Below are 17,120 nucleotides of genomic sequence, written 5' to 3'. Positions count from 1 at the left end.
ATAGGCCTATTTGCCTACTGAATGTCAGCTTTAAAATTTTTACAAAAGTTGGCACCAATAGGATTACAACGGTTGCTCACAAAGTCATTCGCCCAACCCAAACGGCGTTTTTGCCAGATAGAAATATCATGGAAGGGGTGGTGATTTTGCATGAGACTGTCCATGAGTTACACACAAAGAAAATGGATGGTATCCTATTCAAAATTGACTTTGAAAAGGCTTATGACAAAGTTAAATGGCAGTTCCTTCAGCAGACATTATGAATGAAAGGGTTTTCACAATCGTGGTGCAATTGGATTTCCAACTGGGTTGAAGGAGGAACTATAAGTGTCAAAGTCAATGATAATGTAGGAAAAAATTTCCGGACATGCAAAGGCTTGAGACAAGGGGATCCAATGTCCCCAATTCTTTTTAACATAGTGGCTGATATGTTAGCCATTCTTATTGAAAGAGCCAAAGTCGATGGCCAAATTAGAGGGGTAATTCCACACTTAGTGGATGACGATTTGTCCATTCTCCAATATGCCGACGATACAATAATATTTCTTGAACATGATTTTGAACAAGCAAAAAACATGAAGGCCATTCTTTGTGTGTTTGAACATCTCTCGGGGCTGAAAATAAACTTTCATAAAAATGAAATTTTCTGCTTTGGGGGAGCCAAGGAAATGGAGGACCAATATAGACAACTGTTTGGTTGTAATTCTGGTTCCTTTCCATTCAAATACTTAGGAATCCCCATACACTATCGAAAACTCAGAAATTCTGATTGGAAATGTGTGGAGGATAGGTTTCAAAGAAAACTTAGCACATGGAAGGGCAAAAACAGCTCCTATGGTGGGAGATTGGTTCTTCTTAACTCGGTTTTTTCGAGTCTTCCCATGTTCATGTTATCCTTTTTTGAAATACCTCGAGGTGTACTTCAAAGACTGGATTACTACCGATCGAGCTTTTTCTGGAGCAGTGATAGCCAGAAAAAGAAATATAGGTTAACAAAATGGGATTATATATGCCGGCCAAAAGATCAAGGTGGACTGGGTGTCCTAAATCTTGATATCATGAATAGATGTTTGTTGAGCAAATGGCTATTCAAGCTTCTTAATGGTGATGGCCTATGGCAAAACCTTTTGCGCAACAAGTACTTAAAGGGTAAACCCCTATCCCACATGTCACACAAACCAGGAACATCCCAATTTTGGGCTGGCGTAATGAAAGTAAAAGATCAATTTTTTCAGTATGGATCTTTTAAATCTGGTAATAGGATGGAAATAAGATTTTAGGAAGACACATGGTTGGGCTTGCAACCTCTCAAATATCAATATCCTTCTCTGTACAATGTGGTCCGAAAAAGACATTCTACTTTGGCAGAGGTTATGAGCACAACACCGTTGAATGTTTCATTCCGACGATCAATTGTAGGACCAAAGTTAGTTGAGTGGAACGATCTGATCTCTCGACTAGCTAACATAACCCTGTCAAATGAAAAGGATTGCTTTATTTGGTCGCTACATAAAAATGGCCATTTTTCGGTCAAATCTATGTATAATGCGATCATCAATTCCAATGTAAGAATCCACAAGAGGATCTTATGGGAGGTAAAGGTACCACTAAAAATCAAAGTATTTATGTGGTTTTTTCACAAAAAAGTAATCTTGACAAAAGATAATCTCATAAAGAGAAATTGGAGGGGAAACAAGCAATGTTGTTTTTGTAATACACAAGAGACCATCCAACATCTTTTCTTTGACTGTCATGTTGCACATTTTGCTTGGCGATGTGTCTTCTTTGCCTTCAACATCCGCCCTCCTCACAATGCAAAAGATATTTTTGGTGACTGGCTAAGAGGAGTGCCTAGACCCACAAAAAAAATGATTTTGTTTGAAGCTAGTGCTTTATGTTGGTCAATTTGGCGTTGCCGTAATGATATAGTTTTTAACCATAAAAAAATGCCTAACATCATGCAGGTTATCTTCATGTGTTCCAATTGGCTCCACTCTTGGTGTATGATGCTTTCACAGGAACAACAGGATACTATGCGCAATGGTGCTACACGCTTGGAATTAGTAGCCAAGGAACTTTTATTCCATTTTGGATGGCGTAGTACCTACAGAATTTCGTGATAGAATCTACGTGATTTTGAAAAAAAAATATTATTTTAGTAGATCATATCATCGGCAGAAGTTGGGGGTTTGTCCCATCTCGTCTTTTTTAACTTTTCTGTTCACGTCTGGATTTTTTGGCTGTGTGCCTACGGGCAGAGGCCGGAGATGTAACACATTTCCATTATAAAAAAAAAATTGATACTGTCAAGGCACTGTTTGAGGAAGGGGTTAATTGCCAATGAGATACTTCAAATCCCTATCAATCGTTTTGGTGACGAGGACTTCACGTCCTGGCCACACGACAAACATGGCACCTACACAGTGCGCTCGGCTTATAACTTGGCACGGTCTAACACTTTCCTTGCTTCACAGTGTAACAATGGGAGAGGACTTCCTTCTTCTCTACTGGAGAGTCAGAAAGCTGGAAAGCTCTGTGGAAGATCAATGCACCTGGGAAGATGAAGATAAACCTCTGGCGTGCAGTCCAAGATTGTTTGCCCACTGGCTTCCAGCTGAGAAGGCGTCACATTGATTCTAATGACGGCTACGTTTTCTGTAATAGGGATGATACGTTGGAACATGTCTTTCTTTCATGCCCCTTTGCTAGCTCTGTTTGGCAGGAAATTAAACAGAGATATGATATCAAATTGAAGAGAAGGGGGATCATGCACTTGAAAAATTGGATTTTTGACTTCCTGGAACAGAATTCAAGCTTTCAACACACTGTCCTTATAGTAACTTTTTGGCATATCAGGGAAGCAAGGAACAATGCAAGAAATGGGATTAGCGCCCTGCATCCTCGGCGCGTGGCTCAGAAGGTGTTTGGTTATGTCGATATGATAATGCAACATTGCTCCAAATCTCCCCTCCTCCATTCCAAGGTGGATTCCACCGCCGGAAGGAATAGTAATGATCAATACCGATGCTGCAGTTTTCCAATCTACTCGTCAAGTGGGAATCAGATCCGTGATCACACAGGTATCTGCTTACTTGTACTGAATCATGCAGCGAACGAGTGAACAACATCGTCCTCCCTGAAATGGCTGAGGCACTGGCTATTCGTCGGGCACTAGTACTGGCAACAGAAGAGGGTTTCCAGCAGGTGTTGGTAGCCTCTGATTGCATGTCAGCAATACAGCGAATTTAGGCACCATCTCGAGATCGATCAAGGGTGGGTGTCTGATCCAAGGTATCAAGAAGATTGCAATTGGTTTCCAAGCCTGTTCTTTTATGCATGTTAACCGTCTCTGTAATGCAGTGGCGTAGATAGGATTTAGAGTAAAAGTGATCCATCTATATATGTAATAGGTCAATTAAAAGGGTAGTCCACTATATAATTTTTATTATATTAACTAGTACTACATATACTATAGTTTTAATCTCGATCAAATTTTTAAGTGGTCCAGGACCCACAGTGCCACCTAGCTAGCTACGCCTCTGCTGTAATGTAGCGGCTCACACTTTGGCTCATTGTTATGAGCAATTCTCTTGTTCTGTCTATCGTTTTGTGATTCCGGACTGTATCCGGGAAACACTCTGTTATGATGCAAGTTAATCAATAGAATGCCAACATTACCTTAAAAAAACAGAGTAAATATTGCTAGTGCAATACTTCTCAAACCTCTAAGGGTGTGTTTTTTTAGATAATGGATTATATTAAACCCAGCCTCTACACCTTGTGAGGATGTACACAGTCTAAAAGTTACAAATATGAGTACATAAGACTCTCCCATTACATGGGTAAAGCATAAAAAGTTTTTAAAGACAGACAACAAGCAAGAGGAACTAAAAGCTAAGCTTCAATCCTTTTTCTAGAGTTCCACCCAAAGATAGAGAAAAGCTCCATCATACGCTTCTCTAAAAGATTGCATTTCGCGATTACTTCAATGCCTTCGTCTTCCTTAAGAAGCAAAGACCAAAGCCTTCCCAACTGAGTTGCTTTGAAAATTACCTGCAAGAAAGATACGTGGTTGTAGCCATTAAAGACTAAGTCATTCCTACTGAGCTACAAAGCCCAACAAATCGTTGCTATGCCCACCCAAGTTTGTCTTTTAAGTTTAGATTCAAAACCTCTTAACCAATTTCCAAACAAGTGTGAGCTATTACGGGGTTGCTTGATTCCAAAAGTAAGATAGATCGCACTCTAAATGTATCTAGCTATGAGCATCTTTCCCATCCTTAAGGAGGTACCACGAGGTACCATCAGGTACCAATCTAATCTAACTGTTGGTTTAACAGGGGTAGGATCGTCTAATGAAAATGAGGTGCCCGTGCTAATGACCGCCCACTCGGCCAATAGGGAGTTCGTCTGTGCCGCCCACTTCTCTTCCATTCTGCCGCATCGTGGTTGCATCGAAGCTTCCCCGGCGCCGCCGTATCGAGCCTGTTCTCCCACCACGGCGCCATCGCATCGACCCCGGTGCGGCTGCCGCCGCAACGAGGCTGCCGCATCCAGCCCGCCATCCCGCGGCCGCCGTCTCATCGAGACAGCCGCGGTCCCGTCTCATCGAGGCCGCTGTGCAATTTAAAGAAGAGATGTTGAATTGATTCATTAGTTACAAAAGCTACAAAGTAAACTACGCTTCTATCTTATTTTAGTAAGATTATCTTTGTGTATTTTAGATGGAGTAACAGGCTCAGATAGAATTGGCCGCCGAGGGACCGGGCGACTCGCGCGCATGAGGGAGAGTGCGTGCACTCACCTCCTCCCCATCCTTTTCTCTCCCTCTTTTCCTCTCAACCTCTAAATTCTCCCGGTTGAATGGGTATCATGTACTACTATTTGACATGTCTCAATCATACAAGACTTGACACTCATTGACCAGTCTCCACAATGACAGTACTGCACTGATAAGCTTATTGCTACTAGACATCCTGGAAGCTAGCTCTCATCTCAACAACCGGCAATCCGGCATGGACTTGGAGACTAGCGAGTCCCTCTGGGACCTCAGAATCAATTCCTAGCCTGAATCGGGGAATTTCTTCTTCTTTTTTTAAATAGAAAGGCCTGACAGCCTTCCCCTTTTCTCATATCAGAAAAGCAGACAGATTTAAACTTGCAAAATGGAAAAGGAAGAAATAAAAACATCCAGAGAAACTTCACACACAGCTCATGATCAAGTTCATGCCGGTTGTAGGGCATCGTAGCCTGAATCGGGGAATGCTAAGGCTGTGTTTAGATCCAAAGTTTGGATCCAAACTTCAGTCCTTTTCCATCACATCAACCTGTCATACACACACAACTTTTCAGTCACATCATCTCTAATTTCAACCAAAATCTAAACTTTGCGCTGAACTAAACACCTAAGCATTATAGGGCACGCTAGCTGAAATGGTGAAAAATCCTGCGCGTCAATGGCGCACACCGACAAATTACCCCTTCGTCGTCGTCGATGACGACGACGCGAGTCACGCGATCCGCCTGTTCCTGTTCCGCCGTGTGCGTGCGCGCGCCGCGTTTCGTCACTCGTCGTCGTCGTTGACTCGTTGTCGTATGCAGCGGACTCGATCGGCTAAGCGCTCTCGTCTGGTTGGCTGCAGGGTGGTTCTGATAAATGTGGTGTGTCTCCCGTCCTGCGTGTAAGTAATCCATCATCATCCATGGTAATAGACTTTGGTTTTGCTGGGTCAATGCGCATTATATATTGATCGGCTGCCAGTATCTTGGGTTCGGCATGCAACTACTTATGCTACAGAGCACTCGCCTCTGATACAGAGAGTAATTTTGTGTGACCATAGGATTGAGGTGTTCAGCACTACTTCAGCGGTTGGCATGGTTTTACAGTTTGTGTTTGTGAATGGTAGACGGTGAATCGGGACAGATTCCTGGCTGCCGGTGAACTGTGACTACAAACAAAATTATGCTCATTCACACAATTGATCACGTCGTCAGTTCGTCACTGAAAATTCCCTGTACTGCAGACGTTGAGTTCACAAGAAGTGACCGATGTAGTGGACAGACTCAATGATAGCATTGATCTTGAAGATACTACTAGTAGTACATTTTTAGTTTCTCGTTCTGTTGTTGGCAGTTAAGTAAACTAGAAGTAACAATTATGAAGTGGCTTCCCCAAAAAGAGACAAATATTATATTTCTTGTAGTAGTTTGCGTTTCTCAAATTATACAAGTCATGATGGATATGTCGTTACTTCAATCTGTAAATTTCGCCTACAATTTGTAGTTTGTACTTCAATGATGTGATCAACAAGGCAGGGGTTGAGGAAATTATTATCTTGGCCCTGGCTAGCTTGTCAATGCGAATTATTGATCGGCTGCCGATATTTTGGGTTGAGCAACAACTCGTATACATGGTACAGATCGCTCGCCTTGATACAGAGAGAAATTAAGTGCAAGTGTGTGACACGTCTCTCGTCATGCAAGATTTGGACTCATTCATCAGTCTCCACAATCGTGGACAGTAGGGCACTGCTAGATGACTGCTACGGGATCTCTTGGAAGCTAGTAGTAGCTCTCACCTCAACAACCGGCATTGACTTGGCAAGTCTCCCTGGGACCCTAATCAAGATTAGAGAGATGTTGAGCAGCGGTAGAGGAGGAGCTGACCGGTTGACCGGCCGGCTGAGGAAGTGAGAAGAGCTTAATTAGCTGACAGTTCTGCATCATTGGCGCACCAACAAAATAGTGTTTTGCCCTTTTGCTTTCTAAGTCGCTTCCAGCGTCGTCATCGTCGTCCAATTAGACAATAATAAAGTGATTTTCAGTTGTGATGATGCGGTCTATATACCGGGATTGATCAACGTTGATAACTAATTAGTTAACTAATCGTCAATGTCACTAGCTTCTCAAATTTGCTGGGCCAGGGATACAGTCAGTTAGTGCATTCCTCTCATCTATTTAACACTCGGCCCAGCCCCAGGCCGCCAGCAGCATCACACGTACTCAGAATTCAGAAACACACAACCACCAAGAGAGAATTAACCAAATGACCAAGCTTCTCCACTCCGCCTGCCTTCTCATCTGCATTTCAGGCGCCATCGGGTTGGCCGCGGCTGCTGCCGGACACCCAGGCTGCCAGACGAGGTGCGGGGACGTCGACATCCCGTTCCCCTTCGGCATCGGCGATCACTGCGCGATTCACGAGGGTTTTCGGCTCGAGTGCGACAACGCCATGAAAGGCACCAGCAATCAGAAGCCTTTCTGGGGGGATTTCGAGGTGATCAAAATCTCCATGGAAGACGGCAAGGTCTGGGTGAAGGCGTACATGTCCAGGCAGTGCTACAACCAATCCACGGGCGGTATGTCATACAGCGACGCATCGGCGAATTTGAGTGGTTCATCTTTCTGGTTATCGGACACGGATAACAAAATTACCGTGATCGGATGCAAGACTCTCGCCTACATGACGACCGATTCTGTAAGTACTATTTCAGTATAATTTAGTAAATCTGATTTTCACAAAGGTGTAAAAATGAGTCACCCTTATTTTTATTTTACTTTTTTAGAAACTAGAAAAAAATACCCGTGTGTTGCAACGGGTGAAAACTATTTTAATCATATTATTGTTAGATTTTTTTAAACAATATATGGGATTTTTATTTTGATAGTATTGATATCTAATTTGGAACTTTTATTGGAATGATGGCCATATCCTACGTTGCTATTTTTTATGGTTTAGCAAGAATTCTAAAGCAATTAGAAGTCTAACTCTCGTCCCAAATTAATATGCGAGTTTTTTAAAAAGATTTTTATACGACTCTTTATGTACTTTTAAAAGTGAATGAACTTAGAGCATCACCAACAGTCTATCTATCTGATTTTCAAAACTGATTTGGAGGGATTTTAATAAACAAAAAAATAGCTCCAACAGATCCCCTACTCACCTACCCAAGTTTTAGAGTTCTCTTCTCCCGATTCCTCGCTCCGTTTATATGCGGATGCGTGTTCTCGCAAAAGTCGCTCCCAATCTCGCACTCCCGCATCTCTCCTCCCGTTCCCGCATGTGGGAGATAGCGATCTTTCTGCGATGGAAGAAAAAATAGAATTTTTTGTTAGTAGTTTAACAGAAGGGTCCATTTTAAGTTTTGGGGATTTAATTTAGGCTATTTGTTAGAGGGAGGAGTTTTTTCACTTCCTATTTGCAGTTTAGGAAACCCAAAAACAATTTTTGGAGGGAAGATTATAGATAATCTATTGGTGATGCTCTTAAAAACTGACTCAAATACGAACAATGCACCAAAATGTCAACAAAAATATTTTCAATTTTTATAATAGTAGAGATAGAGATTTATAGATGTCCATAAGGGGTGGACCAAGGTTTCTCATAAGACCTGGACCAGCTTATGGGCATGTTTGGGGGGAGTTTCTAGCTGTTGCAGCTTCTCCCAGAATCAGAAGCTCCCCCCAAACAGTCCAGCTTTTGGTCCAGATTTTGAGAAGCTGTAGTTGTAGAATCTAGAAAATGAACTAGAAGCCAGCTTGCTACCAACCAGCTGCTTCTCAGAATCTTAAGCTCCCGAAGCAGGCCCATGTCATCTTGGTCTAAGATTAGAGTTGAAATATTACGGTGTTTTGTTGGTCCGTCCCTGCGTCCATAGATTGATTGGGAATAGATATTATTATCCCATTTGCTTATGTTCTTTTCTCCAATAAAAGTTGGATAAACTTTTGGATACTCGTGGCACGTTTTTCAAATTGCTAAACGGTGCGTTTTGTGTGAAAATTTTCTATATGAAAGTTGTTCTAAAAATATAAGATTAATCTATTTTTCAAGTTTGTAATAATTAAAACTCAATTAATCACACGTTATTACCACCTGGTTTTGCATTAAACACTTAATCTTAATCTTTATCTTCATCTTCAGGAGATTCAAACACGCTAGTTGTGTCCCTAGTTGCAGTCGAATACTACACCTAAGTGCGTGAAGCATGATATTAAATAAATTTATAACATATGTAAGTTTATGATACTCCATATTTAATATTATTAGAACTTTTCAAGGAAAATCTACATATATTATTTCTTTTTCTCTTCTCTACTATTATAAAAATTGAAGATGTTTTTGTCGGTACTTTTGTACGTCATCCGTGTATGAGTCGATTTTTAAGTTTATTCGCTTTTGGAAATATATATCTGTATTTGAGTCAGTTTTTAAGTTTGTTTACTTTTGGAAATACATAAGGAGTCGTATAAGAAATCTCTTTAAAAAAACTCGTATGTTATTTTGAGACGATTGGACTCTTAATTGCAGTTCATGGTTTCATAAAAAGCTATATATTCACGCGAATTCCCATAGTGAATTTTATCTTAACTAAACCGTATAACAATAATAAGATTAAAATAACCTTCACCCGTTGCAACACACGTGTATTTTTTCTAGTAAAATTAAACATTTGAGAAATTATTGATAATCAAAGTTTCGAAGGTCTGATCAGATCTCATCTTAGCTAAATGTCAAATATTTATAATAAGAGGAAAAGTAAAAATTAAGAACGATCCGGTTTTTCACATGCATTTCAATGATGTGCGGTTATTGCATCAATTGCCATTGATGTTGTCTTCTACAGTCAACTATTAGCTATTAGGTTGGGTGGGATAAAATTTACAAACTTTGATATAAGTTTATAGAAAAATATATTTATAATATATACCAAATAAATACACTATTAAGACATATTTTTTATGGATTTAATAAAAACTAAATTGATGTTGTAGATGTGGTGCACTTTTCTTATGTTTAAAGTTAGAAAATTTTGACTTTGAATATAAAACTAAAACAACTTAGAATATGTAACAGGAACAGAGAGAGTAATTTGTTAATCATGAAAAAAAATATTTGTTGCTTTTTTTAACGAACTGGTAAAGATGTGCCAATTTTATTGAATATAGAAGTAAAAGTTACAATTACAAGAATAAAAAAGAACTGTAAAAAAGGGCAAGGTCTAAGGAATTAAAAGCGCAAGGTGTAAAGAATTGTACAAATTTCATTGAATATTCGTTGCTTTTGATCTTCAACTAAATAGCTTTCTGCATCCATATGTAACAAATGCAGTATGTAATCGGGTGTTCGTCAGCATGCGACAACAAAGTGAACAAACTAACTCCCAAGAATGGTTCATGCTCTGGCGCTGGCTGCTGCCAGGCAAATGTTCCTAAGAGCATACAGTACTACCAGGGTTATTTCAACGAAGACTACAACACCACTAAAATATGGATGAGCAGCCCTTGCAGCTACATGGCAGTGATGGAAACCGCAGCATTCAACTTTAGCACAAGTTACCTCACATCCAGCGTATTTTATGACACGTACAAGGGGGGAGTTCCGGTTGTCTACGACTGGGCCATAACATCAAAAACATGTACAGAAGCTAGAAGAAACAAGACTTCCTACGCATGTATTAGTAACAACAGTCAGTGCATTGACAACCTGACGAACGCACAAGGTTACCGCTGCAAGTGCTCCAATGGATATGAAGGCAACCCGTACATAAAGGATGGTTGCAAAGGTACTGTGTTGCACCTTTAATTTTGTGTCTGCTGCTTATGTACACTTGTATGTAATGTGACAATTCTGACCCAATGTGGTGGTTCGATTTCAGATATTGATGAGTGCCTCAACAATGCTACTTACCCTTGCAAGGGGATATGCACCAACACGTTGGGGAATTTCACCTGCTCATGCTCCCCAGGAAGTTATATGATGAATGGAGATTGTATGCCAAAGAAGAAACTACGTTTTGACTCAGTGCCTGTGGTAGTAGGTGAGCTCCTATATTCTGTAAGAACTACTACCATGTCTATGGATCACCAGTTTAAATACTGCGTAGTGTGTAGTCATACCATACAATATGACAATCCAACACTTCTCCCTCTAAACAACACCAGAGCTTTTCTGAAATAAGTAATAATTAAAAAAAAAACTTGTTTGGCCAAATTTTGTGTAGTCGCGTTGGCCAACAAGACACAACTCTAGCACCTTTCTTCATTGCGACATTGCAGGGATAGCCTTAAATCTGCTCAGTATTGGTCCATAGAAAAAAAAATGTAATTGCTGGCTAGGTGATGGAATTTCATCCATATCATTTTCCAACAACGTGCAGGCGCAAGTATCATATCTGTTGTCCTGGTGATTACCATAATGTGTGCTTACTTGATCAAAGAGAGAAGAAAGCTACAGCTCATCAAACAACATTACTTCCGACAGCATGGTGGTCTGCTGTTATTTGAAGAGATGAAATCGCAACAAGGTGTTGCATTCAAAATCTTCTCACATGAAGAATTACAGGAAGCAACAAATAGGTTCAATGAACAACAGATTCTTGGGCAAGGAGGCCATGGAACTGTTTACAAGGGGCTTCTGAAGGGCAACATGGAAGTAGCTGTCAAAAGATGCATGACAATCAATGAGCATCAGAAGAAAGAATTTGGTAAAGAAATGCTAATTTTATCTCAAATCAACCACAAAAATATTGTCAAACTATTAGGTTGTTGTCTTGAAGTAGAGGTCCCTATGCTAGTATACGAGTTCATCCCGAACGGCACGCTTTTCGATCTCATCCATGGTAACCATGGTCAGCAGATCTCCCTGGCCACTCGTCTTCAGATTGCCCATGAGTCAGCTGAGGCACTTACTTATCTCCATTCATGTGCTTCACCACCAATCCTTCATGGTGACATCAAATCATCCAACATCCTCCTTGATAGAAACCTGATAGCAAAGGTTTCAGATTTTGGTGCTTCCATTCTAGCACCAACAGATGAGTCACAGTTTGTCACACTGGTTCAAGGAACTTGTGGATATCTTGACCCAGAGTACATGCAGTTGTGTCAATTAACAGATAAGAGTGACGTATATAGCTTCGGAGTTGTTCTCGTAGAGCTTCTCACATGCCAGAAAGCGTTCAACCTCAATGCACCTGAACATGAGAAAAGCCTATCAATGAGGTTTCTCAATGCAATGAAGAATAACAAGCTTGCAGATATATTAGATGACCAGATCAAGAATAGTGAGAATATGCCATTTCTCGAAGAGATTGCAGAGTTGGCAGCACAATGCTTGGAGATGTCTGGTGTGAATAGGCCATCAATGAAGCACATTGCAGATAATCTTGACAGGCTGAGAAAGGTTATGCAACATCCATGGGCAGAACAGAATTCAGAAGAGTTGGAGAGTTTGCTTGGAGAATCGTCCATGGTCAGCTCAAGGTATACCAGTACAGGAAATTTCAGCATGGAGAGAAAAGGTGTCATGGAGCTAGATTCAGGGAGGTAGTAGCTATACTTTTTTTTTTCAAAATCTTGGTGGGCAATGTCAGTATTATCTACTTAAAATAATCATATCACAGATCTTATTACAGTAAATATGCAATATCATATTGTTGGCAAAATTACTTGCATTGTATGTAGGACAACAAAGTAATGTTGGCGGCTGCTCAAGGAATACACTCAACAATCTTGGTGTTAGCGTCGAGAAGAATTGTCATTGATTATTGGTTATCACTATATTTCAAATCACATCTTAGTGGTCATAGAAACATGCATACTGCATGTACAGCTAGTCCATGAGTGCTTTTTTCAGCATTCCTTACATACAAGCATGCCTGGCTTGCTCACAATTGGTGACATTGCACTACATTTTGTGTGTTTATCGGTCCAGCACAACAAGGACGCACGCATATCATACAGCTAGTGCACATCGCGCACAGTGGCACACTGGCCCATCGGTATCAACCTCCCACTCTCCCAGCTTCTGAAATCTGAATTCTACGAACAGGACCGAGAAGTAGGTATAAATTTCAGACTTTCAGTAGCTACCTTCCAATTCCAGCTTTTCCAGGGATTTTCCCCAGGTTCTGCTTCTGCCAGCCCGTTCCCGTAGTCACCTAAACCACTTCACCACACCAAACTCTGCCTTGTCCAAGCTGTCTAAGCTACCCTGCTGTGCCGCTGCCCTGTTTACTCTGTCAACCGCCGAATGCCCCCACCCGTAAATCGATTCAGTGCGTCCCAGCTTTAGGCTTCTATTACCATAAGGTAAATCTAGAGATCAATGCTCACTACTCAGTATAAGAATCGAAATAGAGTTGTGACTTCAATAATAATAACCGCAGTCAACAAATTATCACATTCTAAAACAGAATATAAAACTAACACATTGAGAGGACGTGAGCTAGCACACCTCCATTCTACACTATAAAAGCTACTGGTATAAGCCAATAAGGCTATAATCAAACCAAAACACGCCAAAAATGTAAAAATGCGTAAGCAACGCATGATCTGAAGCAAGCGGCCGCACCTTGTAAGTAGTCCTCCAAGCCGGGTTCTCGGTGGTGAAGGGCTACCACGAGGGGTTCCCCTGCACCCATCACCGCTTCCTTCGGCTCCTTCGCCACTAGCCACAGGAGGGCGCTGGGGTTTGTGCTTCAAGATGTTCTCGCGCCCCTGCTTGAAGTGGCGGCGCTGCGTTCAGGACCTTTCATCTGGCCGGCTCCTGACAGTGCGCCCTCGCTTCCTGCCGCTTCCCATACCTTCCTCCCTCTCGCTCTCTCGCGCGGTCTGCTCCTGCTGCAGCTGTCGCCTTTCTCACTCCCGGTGATGGCGCGGATAGGGGTGGCGGCGGCGCGAAGGGAGGGAGGGAAAGGTTCATGGGGTTTCGGAGCGACGGCGACCGGAAAGCGATGAGGGCGGCTGGGCGAGAGGCGGAGGTCGTCGATGGTGGCACCGGTTGGGCTCAATGTGGGCCAGCCCACTCGTTGTAGAATTATAAGCTGCGATGGGCATTTAACTATGCAAAAGTACACTTTACGTCCCTTATCTTGTCGTCGAGTTTTCAAAAACACCCTGAACCACAAAAACCGGATGCAATGCATCCCTTAACTTATAAAACCAAAGCGCACGAGGTCTTAGGACGGTTTGGATGATGGTTTTGGCTAACGTGGTGCCTACGTAACTTGTTTGATTGGGTCTTCATCCCACGTGGCGTTGACGTGACAATTTAGTCTAGAAAAATAATAAAAACTATAGGGCCCACGTGTCAGTTACACCACAAAACAATTTTAAAAATGGTGGGGCCCATGTGAGCCCCATGTGTCATCCTCACACCTCCCCTCTTCTTTCTTTCCTCTCACTTGCATACTCTTGGTCTTCTTCCTCTTCTTTCCCCCTCTCTAATCTCTTCCTCACCGTTCCCTCTACTGCTCCTCCACACTCCTGACATGCCCGAATGGTAGCGGTTAGCTTCTCCAGTTCTCCTCACCCCAGGCGGCGACGTCGACTTCAAGCTCCACACCTGCTGCCACCATCGCTCGCTCGTTCACACAGGAATGACACTGGTGGTGTGTGAAAAATCGTGGCATGGGCGAGGACGTGTGAGAGGATGGGGAAGGAAGCAATCCTTGCCATTCCACCTCTTCCTCACTGGACAGAGGTCGACAGGGCCGTCAGGTCCACCGGGCTGGGACAGTGGTGTGTGCGCTCGACCTCAACATCGTTGTCAGCGAGATGACCCAACAGCAGCCACTGAGGGGCCAACACGTGTGGTAGCTTTCGGTAGAGCGCATGGAGGATGTCCCAGAGGGGAGACAGGCGGCCTCTGCCACATTCCTCGCTGACAAACAACTACAGCAGCGGGCCTCCTCGAAGAAGGCGGTCGATATCTGCCTCCTTCCTTACTGACAAATGATAGCGTCCGACCAGCTGCAAGATTTGGGCGTCGGCCAGCCGACAGCAGGGACGTGGGGAAGAGGAAAGGGCCGGCCGCCACCCTTCACCAGAACCGCTGCTCAAGCTCTGTGCCCCACTACCACCTCGTCAAGATCCGGAGCTCGTCCATCGCTGGCCTGTCGACCTCCGGAGCTCCGGGAGGCTGAGACAGAGGTCCGTCGACCAGTCTACGACCTCCCGTCCTTTAGAGGGAGATAAAATGGGGGATAGAGAAGAGGAATATAGAGAAGAGAGTTGGTGACATGTGGGTCCACATATTTTTTTTAACTGACAACCCGCTGACATGTGGGCCTATCTTTTTTTTTCCCTTATGACTAATATATGGATCCCCTTGTTTATTTATTAAAAAATTCTGCGTATAATGTCATGCAAGCGCCACGTGGGATGAAGATCTACTCTAACTAGCCACGTAGGTGTCATATAAGCCAAAACCACCATCCAAACCGCCTTAGGACCTCGTGCGCACTAGTTTCGTAAGTTAGGGGATGCGTTGTATCCAACCGTACTCCGTACTCATCCCCGCAGCCCATCGTGTGACCCATCTTAAATTGCCTCAAACTTATTTGGATGAGCCGGTAAGAATGCAACATTTTTCAGGTATGCATGTAAAAAATTCTAATACACAAACGTATTATAAAACTGTTTAATTATTTAATTGGTTGATAGTCATGGAAAATCAAAGATATATCACCATGTGGCATTCATATCAGGTATTTTGTAAAAAAAAATTGTAAGAATCTTTTTACATGTATCACTTTACTTTTCAGCAGTATCTCCGAAATGCAAAAGTCTACTCCTTGTAGTGGAAAAACTAATTCTGCACGACGCAGCCGAGCCAGGACGCCGAGAATTTCATGTACCGGCCGCGTTTTTCATTTTGACCATGTCGATCGAGCAGTACTCCGAAGTTGATACAGATTACGCAGAGGTGACAACATATGGCGCATTTAATTACCGCAACTAGGGTGAAAACGGTCAGAATCAGTAAATGACACTCGATCGACTAATAATTGATCATATTTATCATTTAAACTGGTAAGTATCAACATTAATACGATTAGTAAAATCAAAATTCATAAATAGCCAAAAATGGTACGATCGAAAACGGTACCCCTTATACAAATACGAAAACGATATTTAGTCGACCAGAAATTTCTGTGACCGTTTTCACCCCTAACCGCAACCACTGGATCAGCTTCATGCAATCTTCATTAACCGTACACCTGCCACTAGCCCTATGAATATTGGAGAAGGCCGAGACCGCTGCGAACTTGCGAGCCCCTATCATTTGTTAAGGTCCTGTTTGATTCAGTTTAAAATTATGATAATCTGAATTATTAGGAGTAAGCTGAAACAAACATATAGCTAATTATGATAAATTATTATAATCTATAAACCAGATTACTATAATAATCCACTCTAAAGGTGCTTTTTCTAGGGGGCCTGTTCACTTTTATACCATTTTCAACCTTACCAAATTTTGGTAAAGTTGTCAAAAAAGTGGCTACATTTAGTTTGCTGCCGAATTTTGGTAACTATATAAGAAATCCTGCCAAAATTTTGGAAAGTTTCCAAAATTTTGGTAAGGTTTTTTTTTGGCATCAAAGTGAACAGGCCCTAGATTATTGGGTGTCTAACAGCTAATAATACAGAGAATCAAACAGCTAACAGCTTATTTTATGTCGGCTTATTATAATCCAGTTTATAGTAATCTGATTCAATAAACTAGATTATAATAATTTTAAGCTGAAATAGGACCTTAGAAACTATATAATCCCAGGAGCGTGCAACCATGACCCAGTCACGCCATCGCATTTAGGGCCTACTGGAGTACACTTTTGACTAACACAAAGGCTCTTTGTCAAACGAAGTTAATTAAAAACGTGAGGAGGTATATGTGAAAATAAAGTAGTGCAAATCACGTATGTAATATCATTATGTAAATTAACTATCATCGGATAAAAAATGAACTTGTTTATGAATTATCCACGTTATCCTGAGTAAAACTTTACTAATGGTGATGTAAACAAATATCAGACACATCCATTTTTAAATTTTTAGGTTTACGATACATATTTTTCCCATAGGGCCATATACAAGTACTTAGCATTTTATTGGTCAAAGTCAGCCTATCCCAACGGTAACATCTATTTCCTTATATTAATTAGCAAAGGATCTCGTACAACCCTCACACTAATCAAGCTAGAAGTAGCAAAATCAGTAAGAGACAAGCTAAAAATATTATTCTTGTGTTAATTAAAAAAGATAAAATTATACCCGTCATCCATCAAATCTAGAGCGGAGATATTCCATTACAGAATACGTGGATTTATAGAATT

The 17,120-nt window shown here is 41.7% G+C and overlaps 1 protein-coding gene across 1 annotated transcript; it reads left to right on the top strand.

Annotated features, from left to right (window-relative positions):
* Positions 1-6,963: 6,963 nt before the first annotated feature.
* Positions 6,964-12,522, top strand: LOC127783506 (putative wall-associated receptor kinase-like 16). The gene is made up of 4 exons (XM_052310692.1): positions 6,964-7,477; positions 10,112-10,565; positions 10,659-10,820; positions 11,160-12,522. The coding sequence occupies exons 1-4, from the start codon at positions 7,046-7,048 to the stop codon at positions 12,329-12,331; spliced, it is 2,220 nt and encodes a 739-aa protein (XP_052166652.1). The 5' UTR covers positions 6,964-7,045; the 3' UTR covers positions 12,332-12,522.
* Positions 12,523-17,120: the final 4,598 nt, after the last annotated feature.

This window comes from Oryza glaberrima, chromosome 9 (genome assembly GCF_000147395.1).
Source record: "Oryza glaberrima chromosome 9, OglaRS2, whole genome shotgun sequence".
NCBI classification, from domain to species: domain Eukaryota; kingdom Viridiplantae; phylum Streptophyta; class Magnoliopsida; order Poales; family Poaceae; genus Oryza; species Oryza glaberrima.
This window is presented reverse-complemented; position numbering and strand designations above follow the sequence as displayed.

Bases quoted from the DNA above. Each gene is read 5' to 3' on its own strand.
- LOC127783506 (XM_052310692.1), top strand. From the start codon at position 7,046: ATGACCAAGCTTCTCCACTCCGCCTGCCTTCTCATCTGCATTTCAGGC. The intron at 7,478-10,111 runs GTAAGTACTATT...TAACAAATGCAG, and splicing joins CCTACATGACGACCGATTCT to TATGTAATCGGGTGTTCGTC. The intron at 10,566-10,658 runs GTACTGTGTTGC...GTTCGATTTCAG, and splicing joins CATAAAGGATGGTTGCAAAG to ATATTGATGAGTGCCTCAAC.